This window comes from Podarcis filfolensis (genome assembly GCF_964270895.1).
Source record: "Podarcis filfolensis genome assembly, chromosome: 10".
NCBI classification, from domain to species: Eukaryota; Metazoa; Chordata; class Lepidosauria; order Squamata; family Lacertidae; genus Podarcis; species Podarcis filfolensis.
In genome coordinates, this window is record NC_139612.1 from 22,062,388 (window position 1) to 22,086,142 (window position 23,755).

The following is a 23,755-nucleotide window of genomic DNA, read 5'->3' on the forward strand; positions in this document are numbered from 1 at the left end:
TCAGCACCAGTCCAGCAACCCGCAATATGAGGGTAATAATGCTGACCTACTTTAAATGAGGGACGCGGGTGGCGCTGTGGGTTAAATCACAGAGCCTAGAACTTGCTGATCAGAAGGTCAGCGGTTCGAATCCCCATGACAGGGTGCGCTCCCAGCTCCTGCCAACCTAGCAGTTCAAAAGCACGTCAAAGTGCAAGTAGATAAATAGGTACCGCTCCGGCGGGAAGGTAAGCGGCGTTTCCGTGCGCTGCTCTGGTTCACCAAAAGCAGCTTAGTCATGCTGGCCACATGACCTGGAAGCTGTACGCTGGCTCCCTCAGCCAGTAAAGCAAGATGAGCGCCGAAACCTCAGAGTTGGTCACGACTGGACCTAGTGGTCAGGGGTCCCTTTACCTTTACTTTAAATGGGTCGCTGTAAGAATCACAATATTATATATGGGAAGTGTTGTATTTGTTGTTGTATTTTTTTTTAAAAAAAAAACAAAACAAAATTTCTTGCAGGAGGAAAAGTACTATGGTTATACATTATACAGAGTCCTGATTCCCAACATCGTGGGGCTCTGACTGCTGGGAAGTCCAGTTTTCTGTTCTTTGCTGCACCTTAGGAACAACACATTGCACTGTCATTTGATCTGTACCGGACGGCGATCAAGTCTACATAAGCTAGTAACTACAACCATCCTTATCTGGTACTTCCCCTCATAAGCAGTTTGGACACGGTGACCTTGAGGGTTTCCTTTCTCTGTATAAACTGAAACCAGCATCTCTTGAACTTACCCTTTCCCATAACAACTGTGACTACTGGTAACCTGACACATCACTTGATCTGAACAATTCAATACTTCTTTTCTATATCCCACCGCTTTACTTCTGAGTACGCACACACATGATTACGCACTGCTATTCGCCTTTTAAAAGCAACACAATCCTCTCTGAGGGCACCCTAATTTGAGGTAACATTTCAAGTACATCTTGTCATGCTATCAGGTACAATATTTTCTGCCATTCCAGGTGGAACTATACTTAAAAAGTTTATTCCCAACTTTGACACGCATGCAACACTACAGAAGGTTCTGGATTGCTGCATCTTTCCACCACAGCCAAGCCAAAGGCAATACGAAAGCATGGATCCCCAAGTTTGTGATTATGCCACCCTATGCAACTGCATAATGTGCATCTTTTGCTGGCTGAGCCAGCCAAGAATGCTATTTATTTGCAATATTCATATGCCCATTGCAGATTTGTCCTGGTCTGGTGCATGTAATGTTTTTCATTTTGTAGTTGTGCGATTTGTGCTCATACTGTATTGTGATGTCCACTGGCTATGAACAATAAAATCAGCTGGCTGACTATATAAGCATACCGCCCAATAGCAAAGGTTCTCAGGGCAGTTTACAAGTAAAAATTAAAAACAGAAAGATAGAAACATAAAGCAGAAAAATATAAAACAGAATAAAACGAGTAACAGGATAAAAGCAGAATCCAGAAAACCAAACCTTTCAACTGTTGACTTTTTTTATGATCAGGAAACGTAAACATCATGGTGCTAAGGTTATTTTCCTGGGGGGCTGGGGGACAGAAAACAGGCATACTTCTCTACCTCTTGCAGGTTTTAGGAAGTGGTGTGATGTTTGTTTGTGTGTGTGTGTGTGTCTTGTCTATTCTAAACAAAGCTTTAAAATATTTTGTAAATGTTATTTTAACTTCCTGTTAATACCATTAACAACAAAAAAGGCAACTTCCATTCTGTAAACCATGAAAGGGCTTTAGAGCACCACAAAGGAGTGTGAAATTTCAGGAAGGGAGATGGTCCTGAGGCAGGTAGAAAATTCCCTTCACTTCTCTCCTACATCAGACAAAAAAAAAATAGGTGAATGCCTCCAGTAAAGGAGCCTTCACAGAGTCGCATCTGATTTGTGATGAGGGAAGCAGAGAAAGCGATGGCCAGAGTTCTCTATGTATGGTTTCTGAAGTCAACTCTCCTGTTCTATTCCTCTTCTAATGCCAATGTTGGGCAAATCCAACTCAAATTCAGATACTGCATGCACTGATGCATAAGAATCTCCATACTCACTTGTTGAATGGTGTAGGGTTGTGGAGCAGGAGCCACAAAGGTAGAAGAGGTTCAGAAGAGGGACCACCAAGCTCAAAAAGTGTGCAAAATACTGCTTCAGGGATAGGATGAACAACCATAAACACACAAGGACCATCAGGCCAATGGACCATCTAGTCTAGAATCCTGTTCTCACAGTGGCCAACTAGACACCATGGGTGGTATGCAACTAAATTTTACTAGACCCACTAGAAAAGTTAGGCCCATTAATTTCAATGGGTCTGGTCTAAGTAAAACTAAGTTTATTTATTTCGTACGATTTATATACTGCTCGACGGTCATAAAACCTCAGAGTGGTCTACAAAAATGAACAATGAAACTATCATTAAAAGAGGTTAAAAACACATGCCAATATTCTACATGCCTCAATACTTGAATGCCACCCACATGTCTTTATAGAGAAAATTAAATAATAATGTGCCTCTCCAAAGCTCATTTCGGGGGGGGACAGTCTTAAGTGCTAGGGGCAGCATCAAATAGCAAAGGGGAAAAGGCTTGGGTCTTATGTGCATTAAAACAAGCCAGGAACACAGAGTTTCAGGCATGCACGGTGCACCTCGCTATGCATCCGAATTGCACATGTCTAGAATACCTTTAAAAGGAATCAATGAGGTGATGTTCTGTGGTGTGCTACCTTTAAACCTGTTCCCAGAAATGGGTGTTCTAGAGGCAAGCCTGAATGCAAGGTGAAGAATCACCTTGCCTACTGCAGACCTCTCACACTTTCAGCATGGTTAGTGCACATCTGAAGCCGCCCTAAGACAAAGGAGAGATAATGGCCTTCTGCAAAGAGGAAAATGGGAAGAAAAAACACACACCTCGTAACACTTTCTCTGATTGGCTGCAGCACTGCTAGCCATCAAGCTTGCAAAAGCAGTTAACCTGTCTTGGACTTGGGGTGGGGCTGCACAAAGCCCTGGCTAAGGTTATTCTCTGAAATTCTCAACTTTATAACCATTTGGAGTTTGCTGTTGACGAAAAGGAAGTAAAATAAATTTCATAAAATAAGCAGGGTCTCCCCCCCCCCAATTCCACACACCCTTTTAGAAACCAGAAATTGCATTAATCAGGATGTCATGGAAACAAAAGCTTGCCCAGCTGTTATCAGAAGGGAAGCCAGTTAGTTACCACACTGGCAACTCTATGAAAGAGTACTGTTCGGCAGACAATAAGGAAGTCCTTTATTTTCAGGACTATTTATATAGATGGCTTTTTGCCGTTAGCTATTACCCTGCACACCCTTGGGTAAAAGTGTTGAAGCAACAGCAGCCATTCCTTTTTCTTTTTGATCATGTAGACGCTTTGCAAGTTGCATTCCCCAGGTAATTCACAAGTGCCAGGCTAAAAAGTGTTCAACATTCTACTTTTAGTACCAGCTACTGGGATATGTATATGCAAAAAAAAAAAAAAAAACCAACCCAAAGTTAAGAGACGAGGCCAATAATGCAACATTTCTTGGGAAAGGGAAGAAAACTAAAACAATGCACAGATGGTGATGCGTTTTATTCTCCCTTGACCTTGAACAGGCATTGTGTTATGAAGAGTGGGAAGCTGAATCAAAAGAACCAATTAACCCTTGGAAACATCCAAGTCCTTTAAGGGCTGAAGTTGTTGTCCCACACTATTACCAATCTAAAAGAACTGGGACCTCTGTAATCAGGAACCTAGATTAATCCACTGTGGCGAATAAATCCCTTCCCACCGTGAACAAAAATCAGATCACAAATTATTTTGGTGCATGTTATACCATACCCTTGTAAGTCAGCACAACATCTTATTTTTATTTCCCTTTTTGTTTATAAGCCTACTGGGCAATACTGATTCCCAGTGGTGTCACTGTCATCGCTAATATTATCAGGACTAAGGTCCAATACACAATCCTCTCTCACTTTGGTAGCTTCCCACTGGTTTTTTAAAATGGAAAACAAACCTGCCATACATCTATGCTGCCTCCTTTGCACCAGACCCAGCTTGTAAGTTTCAATATACAACCAGCCACTGACATTATATGGGATTATTATTATTATTGCTTTCACTATATCCCCAATGCTGCAGTCTATCACACCAGCAAACCAAACTTTAGAAGCTTTTAAACAAAATTGCGTTTTATTATATAGCAGCAAGCTGGCACTCCACTGTTAAATAGGTTCTAGCTGCCCGGCACATAATCCTGCAGCAATCCTTCAAACACTCTCATTATCACATGGGTAACTCTTTAATTACTGCAACTGCAATAGCAAGATATTGTGTGTGTGTGGTGTGTGTGTGTGTGTGTGTGTGTGTGTGTGTACATGCACACGCTGCTCTCTCAGTCTTGCTCACACACAAAGAACATATTCAAGCAAAACCACATTTTCTTTTGGATCTTTTAAGCGGCCTGGATTTGGAATCACTGACAGCTCTTGGCTGTCTGGCTGCCAGAGTCAAAGACACGCAGAAGGAGAGACGATCGAAACCTCCCCGCTAGCATCTTTACCAAGCAAGCTGGAACCACGTATTTTATTAATTACTATTACTATTTTATTCTGAACCCTTCGACACAGCAGAATGAAGTTACCGGGCATGGAACAAATCCGGCCAGCCAGACCTGCCCACCAACACAAAATGCAAGTGAGAGAACACGTTTACTTACATGACGACTCTGTGCCAAACATGGCTGGCTCCAGATGCTCAAATCTCAAAAGAGGGGTTAAAAGGGAAAAGAAAGAGAGCTGCGGGGAATGTGTCAGAGAAGAGATGAGGCTTCTACACAGCAAGGGTCATGAAGCCAGACAGCGCAGTCCCCACAGCTAGCCAGCCTCCAGATTTTCCTCTCTTCCTCCCCAAGCTCCACTCTGCAGATTGCCTCTCTCTGCAGCTCTTAAAGCAAAACAGGTCCTTCTTCGCAGAAGCAATTTTTTTTGTAATTTAAAAAACAAACAAACAAAGGAACAGGAGTACTTATTTTTTAAAAATCCAGCAAAGGGAAGGCCAGTGTCTCTTCTGCTGATGCAGTGAGGCAGAAATAGGTAGCAGACACCAGATACTGCAATTCACAGCCCCTGCTCTCAGTAAGACAATAGCATAGCTTATGCATACACTGGATGACGTCAGAACACTGCAAAGACTGACTGCTGTTAACCACAGGCTCAGAGGGAGCCTGAATAGAGCACCGCAATTCAAATGGGAATTCTTTTGTCACAAAAACGCAGAAGACAAAGAACCACACATATTTCCCCTCCCTGCTGATTAAAACAGAAGGAACCTTCTGCACGCTAGAGGATGGGGAGCAAGCAACATTGTCCATGGGATGAATGGTAAATACATTTCCTCGGCTGCAGCAAGTCCTTCCTTACCATGCATTAGCCACATTATTATTATTAATAATAAATCTACTCCCAATATGCTATCATATGTTCAATGTATGCCCTAGAGCAGATGGCTATTTAACAAGTAAAGAGCAACCCAGCGTCTATGATTCACTCCAAAACCCTTTCTGATAAATTCACAAGAGGGAGAGAGAGAGAATATTCCTAAGTGTGTTTGTGCACCACTGACCAAGCACTGTGAATTGACTGTGAATATGACCCCAAGCCAAGCCAATTTTGTCTGTTGGCCCTGCAAAATATTTGATCAAGGTGTGGCAAAACACGCGCTCGTGGTTTTGCTCATAATGAAAATAAAAAACAACCCACACTTCTATCTCAAGGGGGCTTGTATGTAACAATAAACAAACAAAATATGCAAAATATGCATATTAAACTGGATCTGGATATATTAGCATGCTAGCACACTGAGTCAATGAAAACTTTACAGTGTCTTCATTTAGTGCATGGGTAGGCAAACTAAGGCCTGGGGGCCAGATCCAGCCCAATTGCCTTCTAAATCCGGCCCGCGGACGGTCCAGGAATCAGCATGTTTTTACATGAGTAGAATGTGTCCTTTTATTTAAAATGCATCTCTGAGTTATTTGTGGGGCATATTTGTGGGTTCATTCCCCCCCCCAAAGTCTAGTCCGGCCCACCACATGGTCTGAGGGACAGTGGACCGGCCCCCTGCTGAAAAAGTTTGCTGACCCCTGTTTTAGTACAAATGGAATGGATGTCTCACTCCTGAACCACACAGGATATTCAGTGCCATCATCTTGAAGCAGAGCACTGCCATTTTGAACATTATCATGATGAATATTTTTCCATCCTTCGACTACGTGTAGGGGGAAAAAGACAGTTTGACAGATGCAAAACATGAGGCTTGCGAGTTGTGGTGGAAAGTACAAGGATTTTAGTTCCAGTTAGAACAGGCGTAGGCCTAATAGCTGATAAGGAGGGCTACATAAGAAAATGCTAACAAAACGGGGCATGTTTGACCAGAAATAATATAACGTATTGGAAGGTTCTCATTATAGGCAAAGGTGCAAAGGATATTGTCTGATCCTCCCCCCCCCCCCCCCGGTGGGCACAGCTAATTTTACCAAGCTTTTTTAAAAAATAAAATAGAGACAGTAGTATTCCACATTCCCACTTGCTATGATGCCTTAGTCTTTGCTACAAATAATCATTTTAATATATAGTGCCATCAATAGTGATTAGGCACATGTACCTGATGCGTAAATATAGTACATGTGTAGTAGTTTTTCTAGCTTACTGTTTCTACTTTCCACAAAACAGCATTTTGTAAGACAAACTGAGCAATGGGAAACACTATGGTAATTAAGACAAGCATTGTCTTTCATCCCTCTTCGTTTTTACTTTTAAGTACTCCTGCCTCAGAGGAGCAGCAGCAGCAGCACCCGTGCTTTAAGCAGCCAGGTGAACTGGAAATGGGAAGGAACGCAATGGAGATCTAGAATCCAGAAAGATGTTCTTTTGGATTTGCTGCAGAAGGAGGAGGGAAGAGAGTAACAGAACTGTGACTCCAGCTTCAGCCTGAATTGTCAGCAGTGTGATAATTCCTTTCATCCTTGCTGAGCATGTAGTGCAGGGGTAGGCAACCGAAGGCCCAGGGGCTGGATGCGGCCCAATCGCCTTCTCAAAAACACAGGAATCAGCGTATTTTTACATGAGCAGAATGTGTGTTTTTATTTAAAATGCATCTCTGGGTTATTTGTGGGGCATAGGAATTCGTTTATTTCCCCCCCTTCAAAATATAGTCCAGCCCACCACATGGTCTGAGGGATGGTGGACTGGCCCATGGCTGAAAAAGTTTGCCGACCTCTGATGTAGTGAGTGTGCAGGCTGAGCTTGTATATGTTGCAGGATCATCAGCCTCATATAACCAACATCCATATGTCTAATTAATGCATGAAGAGGTTAATGCCATAGAGTAAGCTGTCCTGCCAAGCTTAGTTATGTCACTTCCTCTTACTTTGGGAGGAAATAGGTAATCTATTGTTCACCACCAACACCCTGTCTACATCTACCTGTGAGAATCTCAGTATGTGAGGAGGTTTAAGCTAGTTGCTCCAGTTCAGTCACATGGCTCTCACCAATCCATCCAACAGTCTAGGAACTTTCACCACTTTGTAAATAAGCTAAGTTCCACTAAATTTGCAACTTTTCGTGTCATTTGGGAGGCAGGTTTCCCAGAGGACAGGAATTTAAGTACAGGTAGGTGTTATGAAGCTTGTTGATGAAACCCTGCAATTTAGGACTTCAAAATATATTCCTTTCATCTCACTAATCTGCAGAATTGTAATGTGAATGAATAGTGCTTTTCAGGAGGGTCTAAAAGGAAGGAGTGAGGGATCTCCCTTCAAGATAAAGGAGAAATGAAAGTTAAGATTTAAAAAGTGGGCAGCTGGTCTTTTTGATCTAGTCACATTCTTTCCAACAGACAAGTGCTTCAGATCAACTGCTTCTGAAGAGTCAATCAGATGTTAGTGCAGGAAAAGGTCTCCCAGAAACTTCTTATCTAAGTTCCCCTGCTACTCTGTTCTTCCCTCTGCATTCAGAAACCCAAATTTTTCAAACACTTTTCTTTGCCTTTCTTCTAGGTCTATGCTTCGGTCAGATTTAGTCTTGAGTCTATGCACACTTATCTGGAATAAGTCCCATTAAGGTAAATGGTGCTCACTTCTGAGTGGACATGTATATGATTGTATCACCAGTCCAGCATTCCACTGAAAATTTCTAGAAACGTTTTATTTGAACTTAGCAGGTCCCATTACAGTCTGCCATCTCTTTCACTGCCACACCACAAAATTTTCCAGCATATCTCAGCAGCATAAGATCCCCTAACCCAAAGTGGATTTCTGAATACATTCCTCATGGTAAGGATAACATTCTAAATGGTGGACAAAATAAAACTAAGAATTTGTCAAGAATGTATAACTTGCTGTTGAAATGGAACACTCAGGATGAAACGGTGAAATCAGCTATGATTAAATGGGCACAAGATGTTGGACATAATATTATGATAGCTGACTGGGAACAGTTATGGACCACAGGTATTAAGTTTACGGCATGTAATGCCTTAAGAGAGAATATAATGAAAATGATATACAGGTGGTACATAACACCAGTCAAGCTTGCAAAAATCTATCATTTGTCCGATAATAAATGTTGGAAATGTAAAGAGACTGAAGGTACATTCTTTCACCTTTGGTGGACGTGCCCAAGGATCAAGACCTTCTGGGAGATGATCTACAATGAAATGAAAAAGGTATTTAAATATACCTTTCAGAAGAAACCAGAGGCCTTTCTCCTGGGCATGGTCGGCCAATTGGTGCCAAAGAAGGATAGAACTTTTTTTATGTATGCAACAACAGCAGCAAGAATACTCATAGCAAAGTACTGGAAGACACAAGATCTACCCACCCGGGAAGAATGGCAGATGAAAGTGATGGACTATATGGAACTGGCGGAGATGACTGGCAGAATCCGAGACCAAGGTGAAGAGTTGGTGGAAGAAGATTGGAAAAAATTTAAAGTTTATCTACAGAAACATTGTAAAATCCAGGAATGTTAGAAGGATGTTGGAATGAAGTAATGTGGTTTTAGCAGAAATGATATAAAAGATTAGGTAAAAATTGATTTTTTTAACTGCTGAAAGACGAGAATGTAAAATTATAGTACATTAAGATAAACTATTAGGATAAAAACCAAGCTGGAAAGGATTTGCTGGAATATTTAATTGAACTAGAATACAAAAAAGGGAGGTGTGAGGAGGTCAGGGAAATAAGTAAATGAAAGACAAGACATGGAAAGATGGAAATGTTTTTAATTGTTTTTATTTTTCTGTATTTTGTATTCTCTGTTTCTTTTTTTCCCCTTCTTTTTATCTTTCCCCCCACATTTTTGTAACTTTTCTGAAACTTTAATAAATATTATTAAAAAAAATAAAATAAATGGTGGACAAAAATGCCTCCAGACCAACCTTGCAATGTTGCACTGCAATATTTCTTTACAATGCACTTGTATTAGGCTCTGTGTAAATGAAAGAAATATCATTCACTGTCTCTCCAAACTGTTCCTCTGCAGGGGAGCTAGGTGGCATACACAACTTTTGTTCTTTATGGGTAATATTCAGTGAAGCTCAGATTCCTCACAGAATTTTCCCAAATAGCAAAAGGTCAACAGATTAGGTAAAGGGACCCCTGACCATTAGGTCCAGTCGTGGCTGACTCTGGGGTTGTGGCGCTCATCTCGCTTTATTGGCCGAGGGAGCTGGCGTACAGCTTCTGGGTCATGTGGCCAGCATGACTATGCTGCTTCTGGCGAACCAGAGCAGCACACGGAAATGCCGTTTACCTTCCCGCCAGAGCGGTACCTATTTATCTAATTGCACTTTGACATGCTTTCGAACTGCTAGGTGGGCAGGAGCAGGAACCGAACAATGGGAGCTCACCCCGTCACGGGGATTCGAACCACCGACCTTCTGATGGGCAAGTCCTAGGCTCTATGGTTTAACCCACAGCGCCACCCGCGTCCCTTGGTCAACAGCTTAGCTAGGACTTAACTACTAAGACATATGAAACATACACATTTCAAATCAGCAGAAAGCAGAAGCCATGGGAAGGGAATGGCTGATTATTGATTGTTATCAATTCCACTTCTGTTCTGAAATTAAGTCTTGGATATGCACTTTAATAATATATCTGGCAAATTGTTAATCTAAGTATTATAAATGGTATCTTTACCTGGGCAGTCCATGGCAGCTGTCAATTCGAAGAAGATTCAGTACTGTTTGCTCACAGAGCTTCCACAGAGCCAAGACACTTCAGCAAAAATTGTACCGCCATGTGTGTATTCTGAACAGGTTTTGCAACATATATTGATCCTTATCTCTGGACTCAATCACCAATCCTGGGATCGTTTGTCTCACAGAAACCTGAAGGTGAATATCCATCTCTTAGCACAGTAACCCTGACATGGCAGAGTTAGCTTCCCATACCCAACAGTAAACCAGATGGGCATCTTGTCAAAGCTGTGAAAAATACCAAACCTACAAAAGACTTATGGGTAAGCTTAACAGCACTATAAGTTGGTTAAACAAACACCTTTCATTTCCCTTATATAGTTTAATTCTTAGGAACAAGTCATCAGTACCTTCATGGAAACCTATCTGATTTTCTTACGTGCTCTGTGCCAGGATGCTGCCTTTGAAGCTAACCTGGAAACTTGAACTGGCACAGAAAGCAGCATTAAGAATGCTTGCGGGGCCAAAGAGTCAGAACATATTACAGCAATCCTGCACCAGTTATGTTGGCTGAATGCCTTGCATTCTCCCCTCAGTGCAAGGATTTATGCTTGTGCAACAGGACTCCCCCCCCCCTATCCTCCCCAGGATCGTAAAACTGGTTTAATTCATGCAAAAAAAAAAAAAAACCCAACAACAACAACCCAACAACTTCTCATTAACTTTGCAACATACTGATAGAGTTAAATGTTGCCATTGCACATATTAAGTACAGTATTTTGCAAAGGACTCAAGCACAACAGGCTATGGACTTCACATCTCTGAGCCTTTCCCTTTCTTTGCCTAGGAACTCTTTTCAGAACTGTTTAAAGTGGCTGCTTTCCGCCCCTCAAGAGTTAGCCTGGAAATTAAACATGCCTTGCACTTTTCACTGCACATACATTTCTAAACTTAATGGCTGGGAATGCAGCACGATCCATTTCCAAAACCAATGGGCTTGCTTAGTCATCCTTTCCGCCATTCATCAATTCTTCTACAGGAAGAGTGACTCAGAAACTATGAGATGAATCCAACAAAACATATTTTCGCCTTTGCTTTGGCTTTCCTCCCCCATACAATCAAAACTGATTTGAAATGTTGATCATTTCAGCCATAAAGAAATGACACCTAAAAAGACGGTGAAGTTTAATAACAATATTATTCTTGCAGTAATGCAGCCACTACTGATAGCGATGTAAGTCGTTATGACAGTTATTAATAGGCTGTAGAAACATCTATCAATTACTAGGCTAAATTTAAATTACTAGGCTCATTTAAAATAGGCAATTCATTGCCGATTCTGTTTTTCTAACTCCAAGTCACAAATTTCATCCAGTGGGATAAAAAGTTCTCTCTCTGCCTTAAATGTTCATTTTGTATTGTTTTAACACTTGTATTCAGCTGTTTTTTGTACTGCACCCTCCCCATATCTGCTCTGGAGCGTTGGGGGAACGCCAGCCCAGATTTAGGAGGCACGTGGAGAGCAAAGGAGGGAAAGTTCTGTTGTGCAAACAGAGAACATTAGTTGGATACAACCCAATGATAATAATTTTCACGGGCAGCCCACTGGCCCAATAAAAATTAATCTTACTTCATGTTTTCTCAGTTGCTGAATTTAACATAGGACGTGGATGCTGTTATGCCTGTGGCTGATCACATTGTGTCGCGGGCTCTCTTCTCTCACAGCTACAAAACTAAGATGCCTAGGTAGGCATACATTGGAATTATTAGGAACCAGAATACAGTATAATGCAAAACAGGCTTCCTGCTACTGAAAGACTGCTGTTCAGTGCATCACTACCCACGTTAGTAAAGGTAAAGGTACCCCTGGCCCATACGGGCCAGTCTTGACAGATTCTAGGGCTGTGCGCTCAAGTACTTCTATTATCTTCCCTTACACAAAATGCATATAAGGCTGAAAGGTACTAAGAACAAACCGAGTCCAAAGATTTCCAGGCATTCATACCTCAAACAATCATTTCATGCATAACCAGCCTTCAGTGTCCAGTGCCCACCATTTCTCATAGCCTTCTTTGGATCTCCATTTGTTGTTGAGCTACAACTCCCATCATCCCTGGCTGTTGGTCATCTGGAAGACCACAGGGAAACCAATTACTGATTGATAATTGAGCTTCTGAGCCTCCAAAGCAGTTCTCAGTGCCAGGCAGACTCATCCTGGGAACAAGTAACAGAACAGGAACAGTCTGCAAAGTGCCTTTTGTTTACTAATTAATCAGTCCAACCACTTTTTGTATGTTTGGGCTCTAAATGCTTCCACATCAAAGAGTATGTCTTCCAAATAAACTAGAATTGCCTCATAAATTGTATTATTTTTTTAGCAGTCCACCTATTAGGATGTGTTCTTTGGACCACTGTTCTTTAGTGTCCCATTTACATCCTACCAATACTCTACAAATCCACGAGCAATTATTTTGCACTACAAACCTTTGTCGTGTAAGCTGTCACCGCAAAACTGACACTCTTACTCATCCAAAGAATGAAGAACAAAACAAATACCAAGTGGTTTTTGGTGGTTTGCGCTAATGGAGTAATGCAATGCAGTATTACCAGAACACAGCGTGAGGGAGTATGCAGCTGTCAGCACTTATGAAAACTCTTCCCTCAGAAGTTACATGCAGACTTTCGGAAAAGAACGGCAGCATCTTCAAGAGCCTAAATAAAAACATAAATCTAGCTATGCCTATTGCAAAGATCCTGACATGCACAGGAAGGCATGCCCATCAACTCCAAATGTCCAAATATATTAATCCCAATTAGATTTAGGACCAGTCCCTCACCAGATTGAATGACTTAACATCAAAGCAGTCTGCACCAGAAAGAAGTTAAAGATGTGTGCAATTTTGTTAACTATTCTGTTGGTAATTCCTGACTTGGACCATGCCAGCCGTATTGATGCTACTAAGAGACATGTGAAATAACAAATCAGCACAGACAGTGGCACTTCTCAGTATATCTTAGAATCATAGAGCTGGGAGGGACTCCAGGGATCATCTAGTCCAGCCCACTGCAATGCAGGAATATGCCCCCATACAGGGATTATTACCTTGGTGTTATCAGCACCACGCTTTAACCAACTGATCTAACTGGCAATGCTTGTGGCTGCTGAGTGTTGCCAGCAGGCCGGGAGCATCCAGGTAATAATAATAATAATAATAATAATAATAATAATAATAATAATAATAATAATATATTTATACCCCACCCATATGGCTGGGTTTCCCCAGCCACTCTGGGCGGCTTCCAACAAAATATTAAAACACAATAGTCTTTCAGATATTAAAAGCTTCCCTAAACAGGGCTGCCTTCAGATGTCTCCTAAAAGTCTGGTAGTTGTTTTTTCCTTTGATATCGGGTGGGAGGGTATTCCACAGGGCAGGTGCCACTACCAACAAGGCCCTCTGCCTGGTTCCCTGTAACTTGGCTTCTTGCAGCGAGGGAACCGCCAGAAGGCCCTCGGCACTGGACATCAGTGTCCGGGCAGAACGATGGGGGTGGAGACGCTCCTTCAGGTATACTGGACCGAGGTCTTACACTTTCCCCAGGTCTCAGAGGGCTAAACTGGCCAGGGGGTCCTGCCAGGGACCGGCTGCTTTTTTGTTCTAACAAGACTCCCATCCTGGGCCCTCGGATAAGCTCTGTACAGGCCTGGTGGACAGTTAGAATACCAGATATCCTCCTCCCTGCCCCTGCCACATTTTCTGTCTGAACATTCCCTTATTGAGAAATGTCACTATAGTGCTTAGTTATACCATCAATATCTGTATTCTGTAGGATTATGACAAGATGGAATGGCACAGCCCGAGGATACATGAGACTAGTGCAGTCTTAAAATGAAGCAGGCGATAGGCTGGTCAGTGCCTGATAAACAGTTGTCTAGGATCCCCATTTAAGCTACTACGATAATTAAAAGAAAAATGTCTGCTTCCATTGATTTCCCCCCACTTTCTACTTCAAACACAAATGCCCTACCAATTTTTGTACTACATCTCCCATAATCCTTCACTGTCAATTACCTTTTCTGAGCTCCAGAGGTCAGTGAAGTTGAATTTTAAAGCATTTTATAGTGTTTGAAGGCTGACCTCTAGTGTTTGGTATAAGGCTTGGCCATTCCTCTCTCATTCCTGTGACATTTCTTATCCATCCCCTCTCATAATGGAAATAATAAAATGGATCTCCTAAACTGTAATCCAAACATATGTGTATGTGTTAAAAACAATGGGCTTGTAGCTGTTCTTAAATCAAATACCATGCTACTCCTCTAAATTCAAACACCACTGATGAGTTTAAAATTTCAGTCAGTAAACAGTGACTGTGTATTGAGAGCAACATAAAGATTGCAAAACTTAGCACGGACGAACTTTAGAGATGGCAAAAGCATTTGCAAGATTTAAAAATTTCTAAATTATATGGAATGCATTTAACAGGTTGAGAATCCTCTACCTTCAAACACTTTCAGTATTTTGCTTATTAGTTTTAAAAGGCCAGGTCTGCACATACACCAACACAGAAGCAGAATACAATATTTCAGTTACAATACCTGACCAGGGTGGATAATTTTTTTTATTTAAATTGGATTTTTTCACCTTTAAATTGGATTTTAAAAAAAAATTAAATTGGATTTTTAAAATAAAATGCTTTTGGAGGGAAAATCTTTCTAAATATAGTTTTCTTTTTAAGTTACATTATAGTCCAAAGGCTATTCATCAGGAAATAAGGATTTGTTTTAAAATTTTTATGTGTGCTAAAATTCAGTCTAAGTTTTTTTAAAAAAATATTGTTTAACATCAGTTAACAAACATGGATACATATGCTATAATGTTATTGTTTCAGTTAAATAAATTGTTTAAATTGTTGTGGAGGAAATGATTATTTTTCTCCTTCCAATAAAGTACAGCAGAAAACTTTTCCAAATATAAACAGGTAACTTATTAAACCTCACAGTAATTTCATAATTATCTGTCAATGTATTTCTAATAGTATAACCAAATCAGTAATTTTTGATATAGCTGTAAAAACTACTCTGAAAATTTATTATTCCAAAAATGAAACCTTCATCTGGTTGTAAATATTAAGATTATACCAGCAAGAATGAGTTTTTCCGGGGGGGCGGGGGAGAGAGATTTAAATCAAGTCTTACTGACTAGTGATTTAAATCGTGATTTAAATCAAATCTACCCTGAATCTGACACACCAGTATAAAAGAAAAAATGAACAATTATGCTTTACTTGTATACAAAACCATTGCTGTGTGCTGCTAGCAGCCAGCCCAATGGAAACACGGGGTAACATCTATTTAATTTAATTTATTTCCTATATTTATAGTCCACTCTTCTTCCTTCCTGGAGCCCCAGGCATGTCTCCTGTCTAGTCACTAACCACACCTAGATCTGTTCATCTTCTGCAAGGTAGTAAGTTGCCTCATGCATTTTCAGATCATACCTGGCATCTAGTAGCAGAACACAATGGCTCAACACCTAAGGACTGTCTTGTCTCACACCATCTGCCATGAGGTGTATTGAAACTGGAAAAATCATAACTTGTGAAAGACAGTGATGCTCATAAACTGAAGCAGTTGAGCTATACTAAAGTGATAGTTAAAACACCTTGAAAAAACGTACCGTTTCAGCCTACATAGCAATGCTGCATTGTACCACACAGTGTGGAGTAAAATTTATGACTGCCCTGTAATGATCCTTTCATAGGAGCCCAGGAGATCTATGGAGCATAAAACTTGTAACTTGTGTGCTTAGCTTTGTTCTAGCAAACTCCATTTTGAGAAGCCATGTGGCTAATTTCCCTAAACCAGTAAGCATATTACTGGTAAAAAATAAAACCAGTAAGCATATTACTTATTTAAATAATTATGAAATTATGAATACCCCTTTCCTCTTCCCCGAAAACAACTGACTCTACAGGGTTTGCTATGAAAATGCAATAAAACCCAAGAGATGGCAAGAAGTGAATCTAAATAAATAACAATGTAATGAGATGATGGATACCTAACTTATGGAATCTGGAAAAAGCAACACAGCCAGTATGTTTGGCTAGGGAAAAAAAGGAATTCCTCTCCTTAATCCAACAGAGGTCAGATGAATCTCTGATGGTTCCAACAGCCAAGACATGCATTAGAAAGCAGACAGGATAACCTAACCACACATTCGGACTGACAAAGAGAAGATAGCAGAGAATGAAAGGGATGTTGACATTCCTATACACAGAATTTTCCTACATGTTTGTTTGTCTTTCCCCATCCTGCTGTCCCTGTCCTGACTGCAAGAGCCAGGGCTTTCCAAACAGATGAATAAGGAACGAATTCCACAATAACCATTCTCCTCTTCCCCACCCCTGAGAGGCACTGGTAAAACCTGAAAAATAACAAGCCCAGGTGCACAGGTGAAACTTTTCCAGTAGTGGAGGCAGATTAGCTTATACCAATGGCTTATTAAAAAGCAGAAACATCACCTTGCCAATAAAGGTCCATCTACTTAAAGCTATGGTTTTCCCAGTAGTGATGTATGGAAGTGAGAGCTGGACCATAAAGAAGGCTGATCGCCGAAGAATTGATGCTTTTGAATTATGGTGCTGGAGGAGACTCTTGAGAGTCCCACGGACTGCAAGAAGATCAAACCTATCCATTCTGAAGGAAATCAGCTCTGAGTGCTCACTGGAAGGACAGACCCTGAAGCTGAGGCTCCAGTACTTTGGCCACCTCATGAGAAGAGAAGACTCTCTGGGAAAGACCCTGATGTTGCGAAAGACGGAGGGCACAAGGAGAAGGGGACGACACAGGACGAGATGGTTGGACAGTGTTCTCGAAGCTACTAACATGAGTTTGACCAAACTGCGGGAGGCAGTGGAAGACAGGGGTGCCTGGCGTGCTCTGGTCCATGGGGTCACGAAGAGTCGGACACGACTAAACAACAACAACAACAATGTTCACATCCAAAGAGCACCTAAGAGAGGCAATCTCAGGCCCTGCACACAAGATTTACAGGTACGGTGCTAAAGATTCACCCTTCAGGCATTTTTGAATCTGCAGCCAAAAACCCATGACCAACACAAAGACATACTATTTTGAAAGCACCACGATTTCACTTTCTGGAATTAACTTTCCGACACGACTTATTTATGGTGTTATTTGGTGAAAGACCAAGGGAGAGGACTGCATTTGACAAAAGAGAAGTTTGGGTTAACTGGCAGCAGAAAACAATAGACATGGCAAAACTGGAGTTTTATAACAGTCAAGAAAGGATTTGGGAGTTGTGAGGGAAAAATTGAAAAAACTGAGGAAGGTGAGACAGGGGGCAGGTATTGTAGCAGGAATTTGAAGAAGCATTAAAATATGCTGTAAACCTCTCTGTAATGGTTCTAGGGGTTGCTCATGCGTAAGTTGCCGCCACTCCTGGCTAGGTTACCTGGTTGAACCCTTTCTGTCTGGACAGCCCTTCACTTCGTGACTGTCTCAGTCGCTGGCAGAATCCGTCAGTGGGCGTTTCTTGAACTTCTTCCAGCAAAGAAGTTCTTTGACGCCAAGTCTCCTCCTACTCTCCCTGCGCGGAAGTCTTCTGCGCAGGGAGGGCGTGGGCAGCGGCGTACCCATGCTCTCCCCACTGGTCTCCGGTGAAGAGTCCTGGAGCCTCCTCTCCGATTCCCCCATCTGCCCCCCTTCTCCACTGGTGTTACGCTGATTTCCTTCCCCAGCAGATGGGCTGCCTCTCTCCCTACTGGGACCCTCTCCGGCATCCCTCTGGAGCCTTCCCTCCGCCTCTAGCTCCGATGGCAGTTGCCTGACACTCTCGTTTTTAGGATTATCACAGTAATATTATGATACAAATGCAGCAGAGCTTGATTTCACCTTGAAAGCTTCTGCAATCAAGCCAAACTGAAAGGCCTTAGCTTAGACCGATGTGTTATTTATAAACAACTTTTTAGCCTTCAGCATGAAACATAACAGAGATGGTGCTTTATTTATGGGAAGCAGAATGCATTCAGAACCTCTTATTGCAAAAAAAAAAAAAAAATGTCCTGAAGAAAATAATCACAAATTCAAAAAGCTAGTAACATAGGAAGCTGTCTTGCATCAAGCTCTACCAACTGTCCATCAAGCACAGTGTCGTTCCTATACACTGACTTGCAGTGGTTGTCCAGGATTTCAGACTCTCCTAGCCCTAACGGAAGATGCTGGAGATTGAAACTGGCTGTTTTATACCGCAGGGTGCCTTAAACATTCACCAAATAAATAAATTGCATTACAAAAGACAGCAAGAGAACATTAGAGGCTGGTTTGCAGCTAAGCTCATTTCCGGAAAGTTTGTGAACATGAATGTATTGATTATGATAACTTATAAACAATCAGATTTTTCCTTATTGCCCTGTTGTATAGTGTATAGTGTATACTTAAATACACAACAATCCTATGCACAGTCGCCAGAGAGTATTATTGTGATATGCATATGGACCCCACTGGTACAGACTTTTAAACAGGCCTTAAAACTCCACTTAGTTCAGGTTACGTCTCTGTAAAGGAATTATATGGTGTTAGTCTGAAACTGCTCAAGTTGTTTCAGTTAATTATAATGACGTGTTACTGGCTTGTGAATTGTTTTAGGCTGCCAGTTGTTTTTATTGAAATGTGAGACTGTACTTTATGGTTGTTTTAAGTAAGCAGCCTTGTAAGATAGATTTGCTTTAAGAGACAGCCTATAAATTAAAATAATATAAATTCTCCCTGTCCTCAAGATCCAAACACTTCATCAGGTTTCCTATTTCTGGACCAGACAAAGGGGTGGGGAGGTGATGCATGGAAGTATTTCTTCAGGGGGAAAATATCTAGGAGCTACCTAACTACCTTCTGTATTTCGGGGTAAAACTGATGTCACCTCCATTTTGGGGGGGAGGTGCTTTAAATGTATTGTGTGTATGCAGTCAGAATTCTTGGTTCTCTCCACTTTTTTGAATTCGTGTATCTCTACTTTCATACCCCCAGTTCCTTGCTTTTGTTTCATTTGTTTGTTTGCATGGGTACTTTATTACAAGGCACATGCTATTAAATGTCATTTTATTCTGCACTAGCTCAGGTGTCGGAATCTCAATTCTGCTGCATACATGAATCCAAAGATGCATGAAGAAACTCCCACAGCAATGTTTTCCACCACAGTCTGACATTTTCTCCATTTTTTCCCTACTGGCTAACCATTTCCTATTCAGCTTCTTGCTTAATGTAGGTGACCGGTCTGTTTCATTGCATTGTTTTCCTGGTCAGCACCTACTGCATTAGCACTAAACCAGGGGTCAGCAACCTTTTTCAGCCGTGGGCTGGTTCACTGTCCCTCAGACCATGTGGTGGGCCGGACTATATTTTTTTTGGGGGGTGCGAATGAATGAATTCCTATGCCCCACAAATAACCCAGAGATGCTTTTTAAATAAAAGCACACATTCTACTCATGTAAAAACACCAGGCAAGCCCCACAAATAACCCAGAGATGCATTTTAAATAAAATGACACATTCTACTCATGTAAAAACACGCTGATTCCCGGACAGTCTGTGGGCCGGATTGAGAAGGCAACTGGGCCGCATCCGGCCCACAGGCCTTAGGTTGCCTACCCCTGCACTAAACAAATGTTGAATAAAAGCAGCTTCGTTATTCTACAACACAGAATGCAATCTCACTTGCAGTCATAAAAGAGAGAAAGGAGGTGCTATTGTCTGGTGGGGGTTCGGGAAGGAACAAAACCAACTGAAACCATCATGGTTATTTTTGGGCAGTCACATTTTAGATTTATCAGCTTTCCTGTGAAACCAAAGCTTCTCAGGAGCCTCTTTGTCTGGGTTTTCACAACCTTTCTGCTACAAGACTAATTGCATCCTTAAATTTTTAATAGACTTTAAGAAGGGAAGGCCACCATCCAACACAAACGCAATTGGGCTTCAGCTTGTTGATTTCTAAGGGATCCTGCACTGAACTGTGGTCAGTAAGTTCGCATTCTTACAGCACAAACCCAAACATATCTACTCTGAAGTATGTCCTATTAAATTTAAAGAATTTAGTGGGGTTTACTCCCAGGTAAGTGTGGGAGGTTGTGTGGAACAGCTCCAGGCTGGCACAACTGGATCCATAAATAGGTTTGTTCTGCCTGCAACACATCAAACACATTTCAGGTTCTTGTGCCAGCAGCAGCAGTTTTGTTGACCGCAGGGATAGCCAGTGGGACAGCTACATTCACACACAACTCAGCAGAGGGATACCATTGCAGAATCTTAAACCCCGCCAGCTGTGCGGATTAAGAGTTAGGATTGCTCTGTTAATTTCTAACTACATGCAAACAAAAGAAGACATGAGACTGAATAAAAGGCCAGGATAAAAAATAGCAGGGTTTTAAAAGGCCAAGATGAACTTAAGCAGATTTTTTATTAAAAAAAAAATATGTACCTCATAGCACATTATCAAGGCTAAGAACATACGCCGGGTTATTTTGGACTAAGGCAAGAACACATTCATCTCGGGTGCTTATTTTAGTTTCTTGCCTGACACAATGACTGTGCTGTTTTTCCTTTCCTTGCTGGCAATAGTTATAATACTCCAAAGCTTATTCTGCATCATACATTTTGTAATTTCTTTTTTATTATCATATTTGCATTACGGAAATTTACGATAAGTTATAAATTTAAGGCTCCTCTGCTTACCATCACTTATCTGAGACCTATTTCTATAGGATACTATAGATATTGCTTAGTTGGGCAATACAGTTTCCAGACTGGTAAAAATTGACCTCTGATTTTAAAAACTGAAAGTAAGGGAAGTATGTGGAGGAAACTGGCAATAGAACTTCTTGACAGGCCAACCATGATCCCATTTGATGATGACTGTGGTCTAAACCAGAGCCTAGGGCTTGCCGATCAGAAAGTCGGCGGTTCAAATCCCCTCAACAGGGTTAGCTCCCGTTGCTCGGTCCCAGCTCCTGCCAACCTAGCAGTTTGAAAGCACACCAAAAAGTGCAAGTAGATAAATAGGTACCGCTCCAGTGGGAAGGTAAACGGTGTTTCTGTGTGCTGCTCTGGTTTGCCATAGTCATGCTGGCCATATGACCCGGAAGCCGTACGCCGGCTCCCTCGACCAATAAAGTGAGATGAGCGCCGCAACCCCATAGTCGTCTGCAACTGAACTTAATTGTCAGGGGTCCTTTACCTTTACCTTTTTTAATTGCTGAAAAGGATATAGTTATCCTCTTTATAAAACGGATGCAACTAAGGTATAATTTTCACTACATGGCACATCTGTGTCTGAATGAAAGCTTCATAGTACAAATCAGGGATTTACATGACGTAAACATTGCTTCATAAATCATCTTGTTGAGAACTGGGCCTGACTGGCCTGCAATCAAGTAGCTAACAAAACCTAATCACAACTGTTGTTGAAAACCAAAGCCCAACACTAGTGGTTAGTATTATAGTGCTTGCATAGCTAAGAGGGGAGGCCCAAACAGTCACCCAATATTATAAATCAGGGGCTATACCCTCCAATGCTGTTGCACTACACCCAACAGAGGACCTACCTGCTGAGCCCTTCACAAATTTCAGAATAATCTAATAAAAAAAATCTTAGATACACCCATTTTAAGGCAGTTCCTCAAATTCTCCCCCTATGGAATCTACACACATAGGAAAAACATTCTGAAAAAATACATTGAATTTTCCATAAGGATCACTATCGCCATCTAGTGTCACATTGTATATTGCACTTAAAACACAGTTAAAACGTTTTAGTTGCAGCTATACAGCAGAGTACAGGGGAATCTCTGTAGGAACTATGGATTGGTTAGTTGCATTTTTCCTTGAGCTACAAAGCACTACATTCAGCATTCCCATCTCTGTATACAAAAGCTTACAAGTACAAATCCATATTTCTTTGCCTATATTTCATGAAAAATACTCAAGACGACATCATAAAGCATAATACAAAATCAGCACCCACAGCTATTTTACATAATACATGCACCCACGTTGTTTCTTCAAACACAAATGTGCCCCTCCTCCAATTAAAATACTCATTTATAACAGGCAAAAGAAGCTGAACCTTTCTGCAAATCTCTAGGCCCATTCCGTCTGAATGTGCCCCCCAAAACATTTACAATTCTCTCCTACCTTGCATAGCTTTTGATGGTTGGCCAACAACATCAGTTTGAAATGTGAACACTCCAAAAGGGGAAGCAGCAAGGCCAGTACAGTATGCAAAAAGCCACGTATATAAACAGTAGCTATACCAACAGCAAACATTCTTTGCCATTACAACAAATATGAGCAGCCTCAAAACCTCTGCATTTCCATTGGACATTAGAATGAAGCTTAAAAGCTTCGATTCTTGGTTTGTGGGGAGCCATAATTCTGTCCGAAGCTACAGTTTAGCAACCTACTTCTTACCCACTGATTCGCCCCTACAAATTACCTTCACCCACAAATATTATTGGTATTATAATAGAATTAAAGAATTTGGGAAATGCAAACATGCTAATTTCTTATTGCCACTTGTGCTAACAACCTGAAATGACAAAGTAGATTCTCTAGCTTCTTCCAGCGACACTAAGTAGTACCCGACTTGCTAGCAGATGAAGGGGGAAAACTTAACACTGATTTCTAATAACCTTTCCTAGTTAAATTGGTGGAAAACATTATTAAGGCTAGAATTATCAAGCATACAGAAGAACAAGCTTTGCTGAGGTAAAGCCAGTGTGGCTTCTGCAAAAGGAATTTTTGCCAAATCCATCTTTTAAAATTGAATCTATAAACATGCAGATGGAAAAAATACAATACATTTGGAATTTTAAAAAAATAATAATCTAAACCTCTCTTCAAATGCTCTTCTGAAAACTTAGTGGCTATGTGGGAAGAAGCCCAATTGCAATAATGGATTGGTAACTGTTCTGACAGCAGCATATAAATTAACCTAGAAAATACGTAATAAAATAACAAATATTGGCTAAAAAGAGGAAAGCAGAAAGAAAAAAATATGAAAAGATTTCCCAAAGAAGGAAAAACCAAAGAGTGAATCTGCACTGGAGCAATTTAACAGTCATACATTATTTGAAGTTGGGATGAATTAGGGAAAGACTCAAGTTTGTGAATGACACCAGATCATTCAGAGTGTTAAAATCCCCAACAAGCTGTCAAAAGCTCTGAAGGGGCCTCTCTACTACCGTGCCAAATAAGCAACAAAACAGCAGGAGAGGTGGAAAGTGATTAAATTCACAATTATGACCTTTAGGCTAGAAAAGCGTTCAGAAAGGACAGGCGAAATCCACAGAGCGGAGATGGGGAACCTGAAGTGCTTCTGATGTTGCGGGACTCCAGCTCCCATTAGCCCCAGTCATTTCATTTTCATTTCACTTTTCATTTGTCAGCTTAACCCACAGCCAAGGGCAATGAAGAGTTGTGGTCCAGCAACACAGAGCTATCAGGGGTGGGGAATCT

The 23,755-nt window shown here is 41.2% G+C and overlaps 1 protein-coding gene across 4 annotated transcripts in view; it reads right to left on the bottom strand.

Annotated features, from left to right (window-relative positions):
- ST7 (suppression of tumorigenicity 7) overlaps window positions 1-23,755 on the bottom strand; it is a 104,351-nt gene that overhangs the window by 79,340 nt on the left and 1,256 nt on the right. The window contains exon 1 of one of the 4 annotated variants that reach the window (XM_083574547.1): window positions 4,746-5,191. The exons of the other annotated variants lie outside the window; for them this stretch is intronic. Within the exon in view, the coding sequence (XP_083430673.1) occupies window positions 4,746-4,767 (22 nt within the window). The 5' untranslated portion in view covers window positions 4,768-5,191. Of the gene's footprint in view, window positions 1-4,745; window positions 5,192-23,755 lie in introns of those variants that run through there. 4 annotated transcript variants of the gene reach the window in all.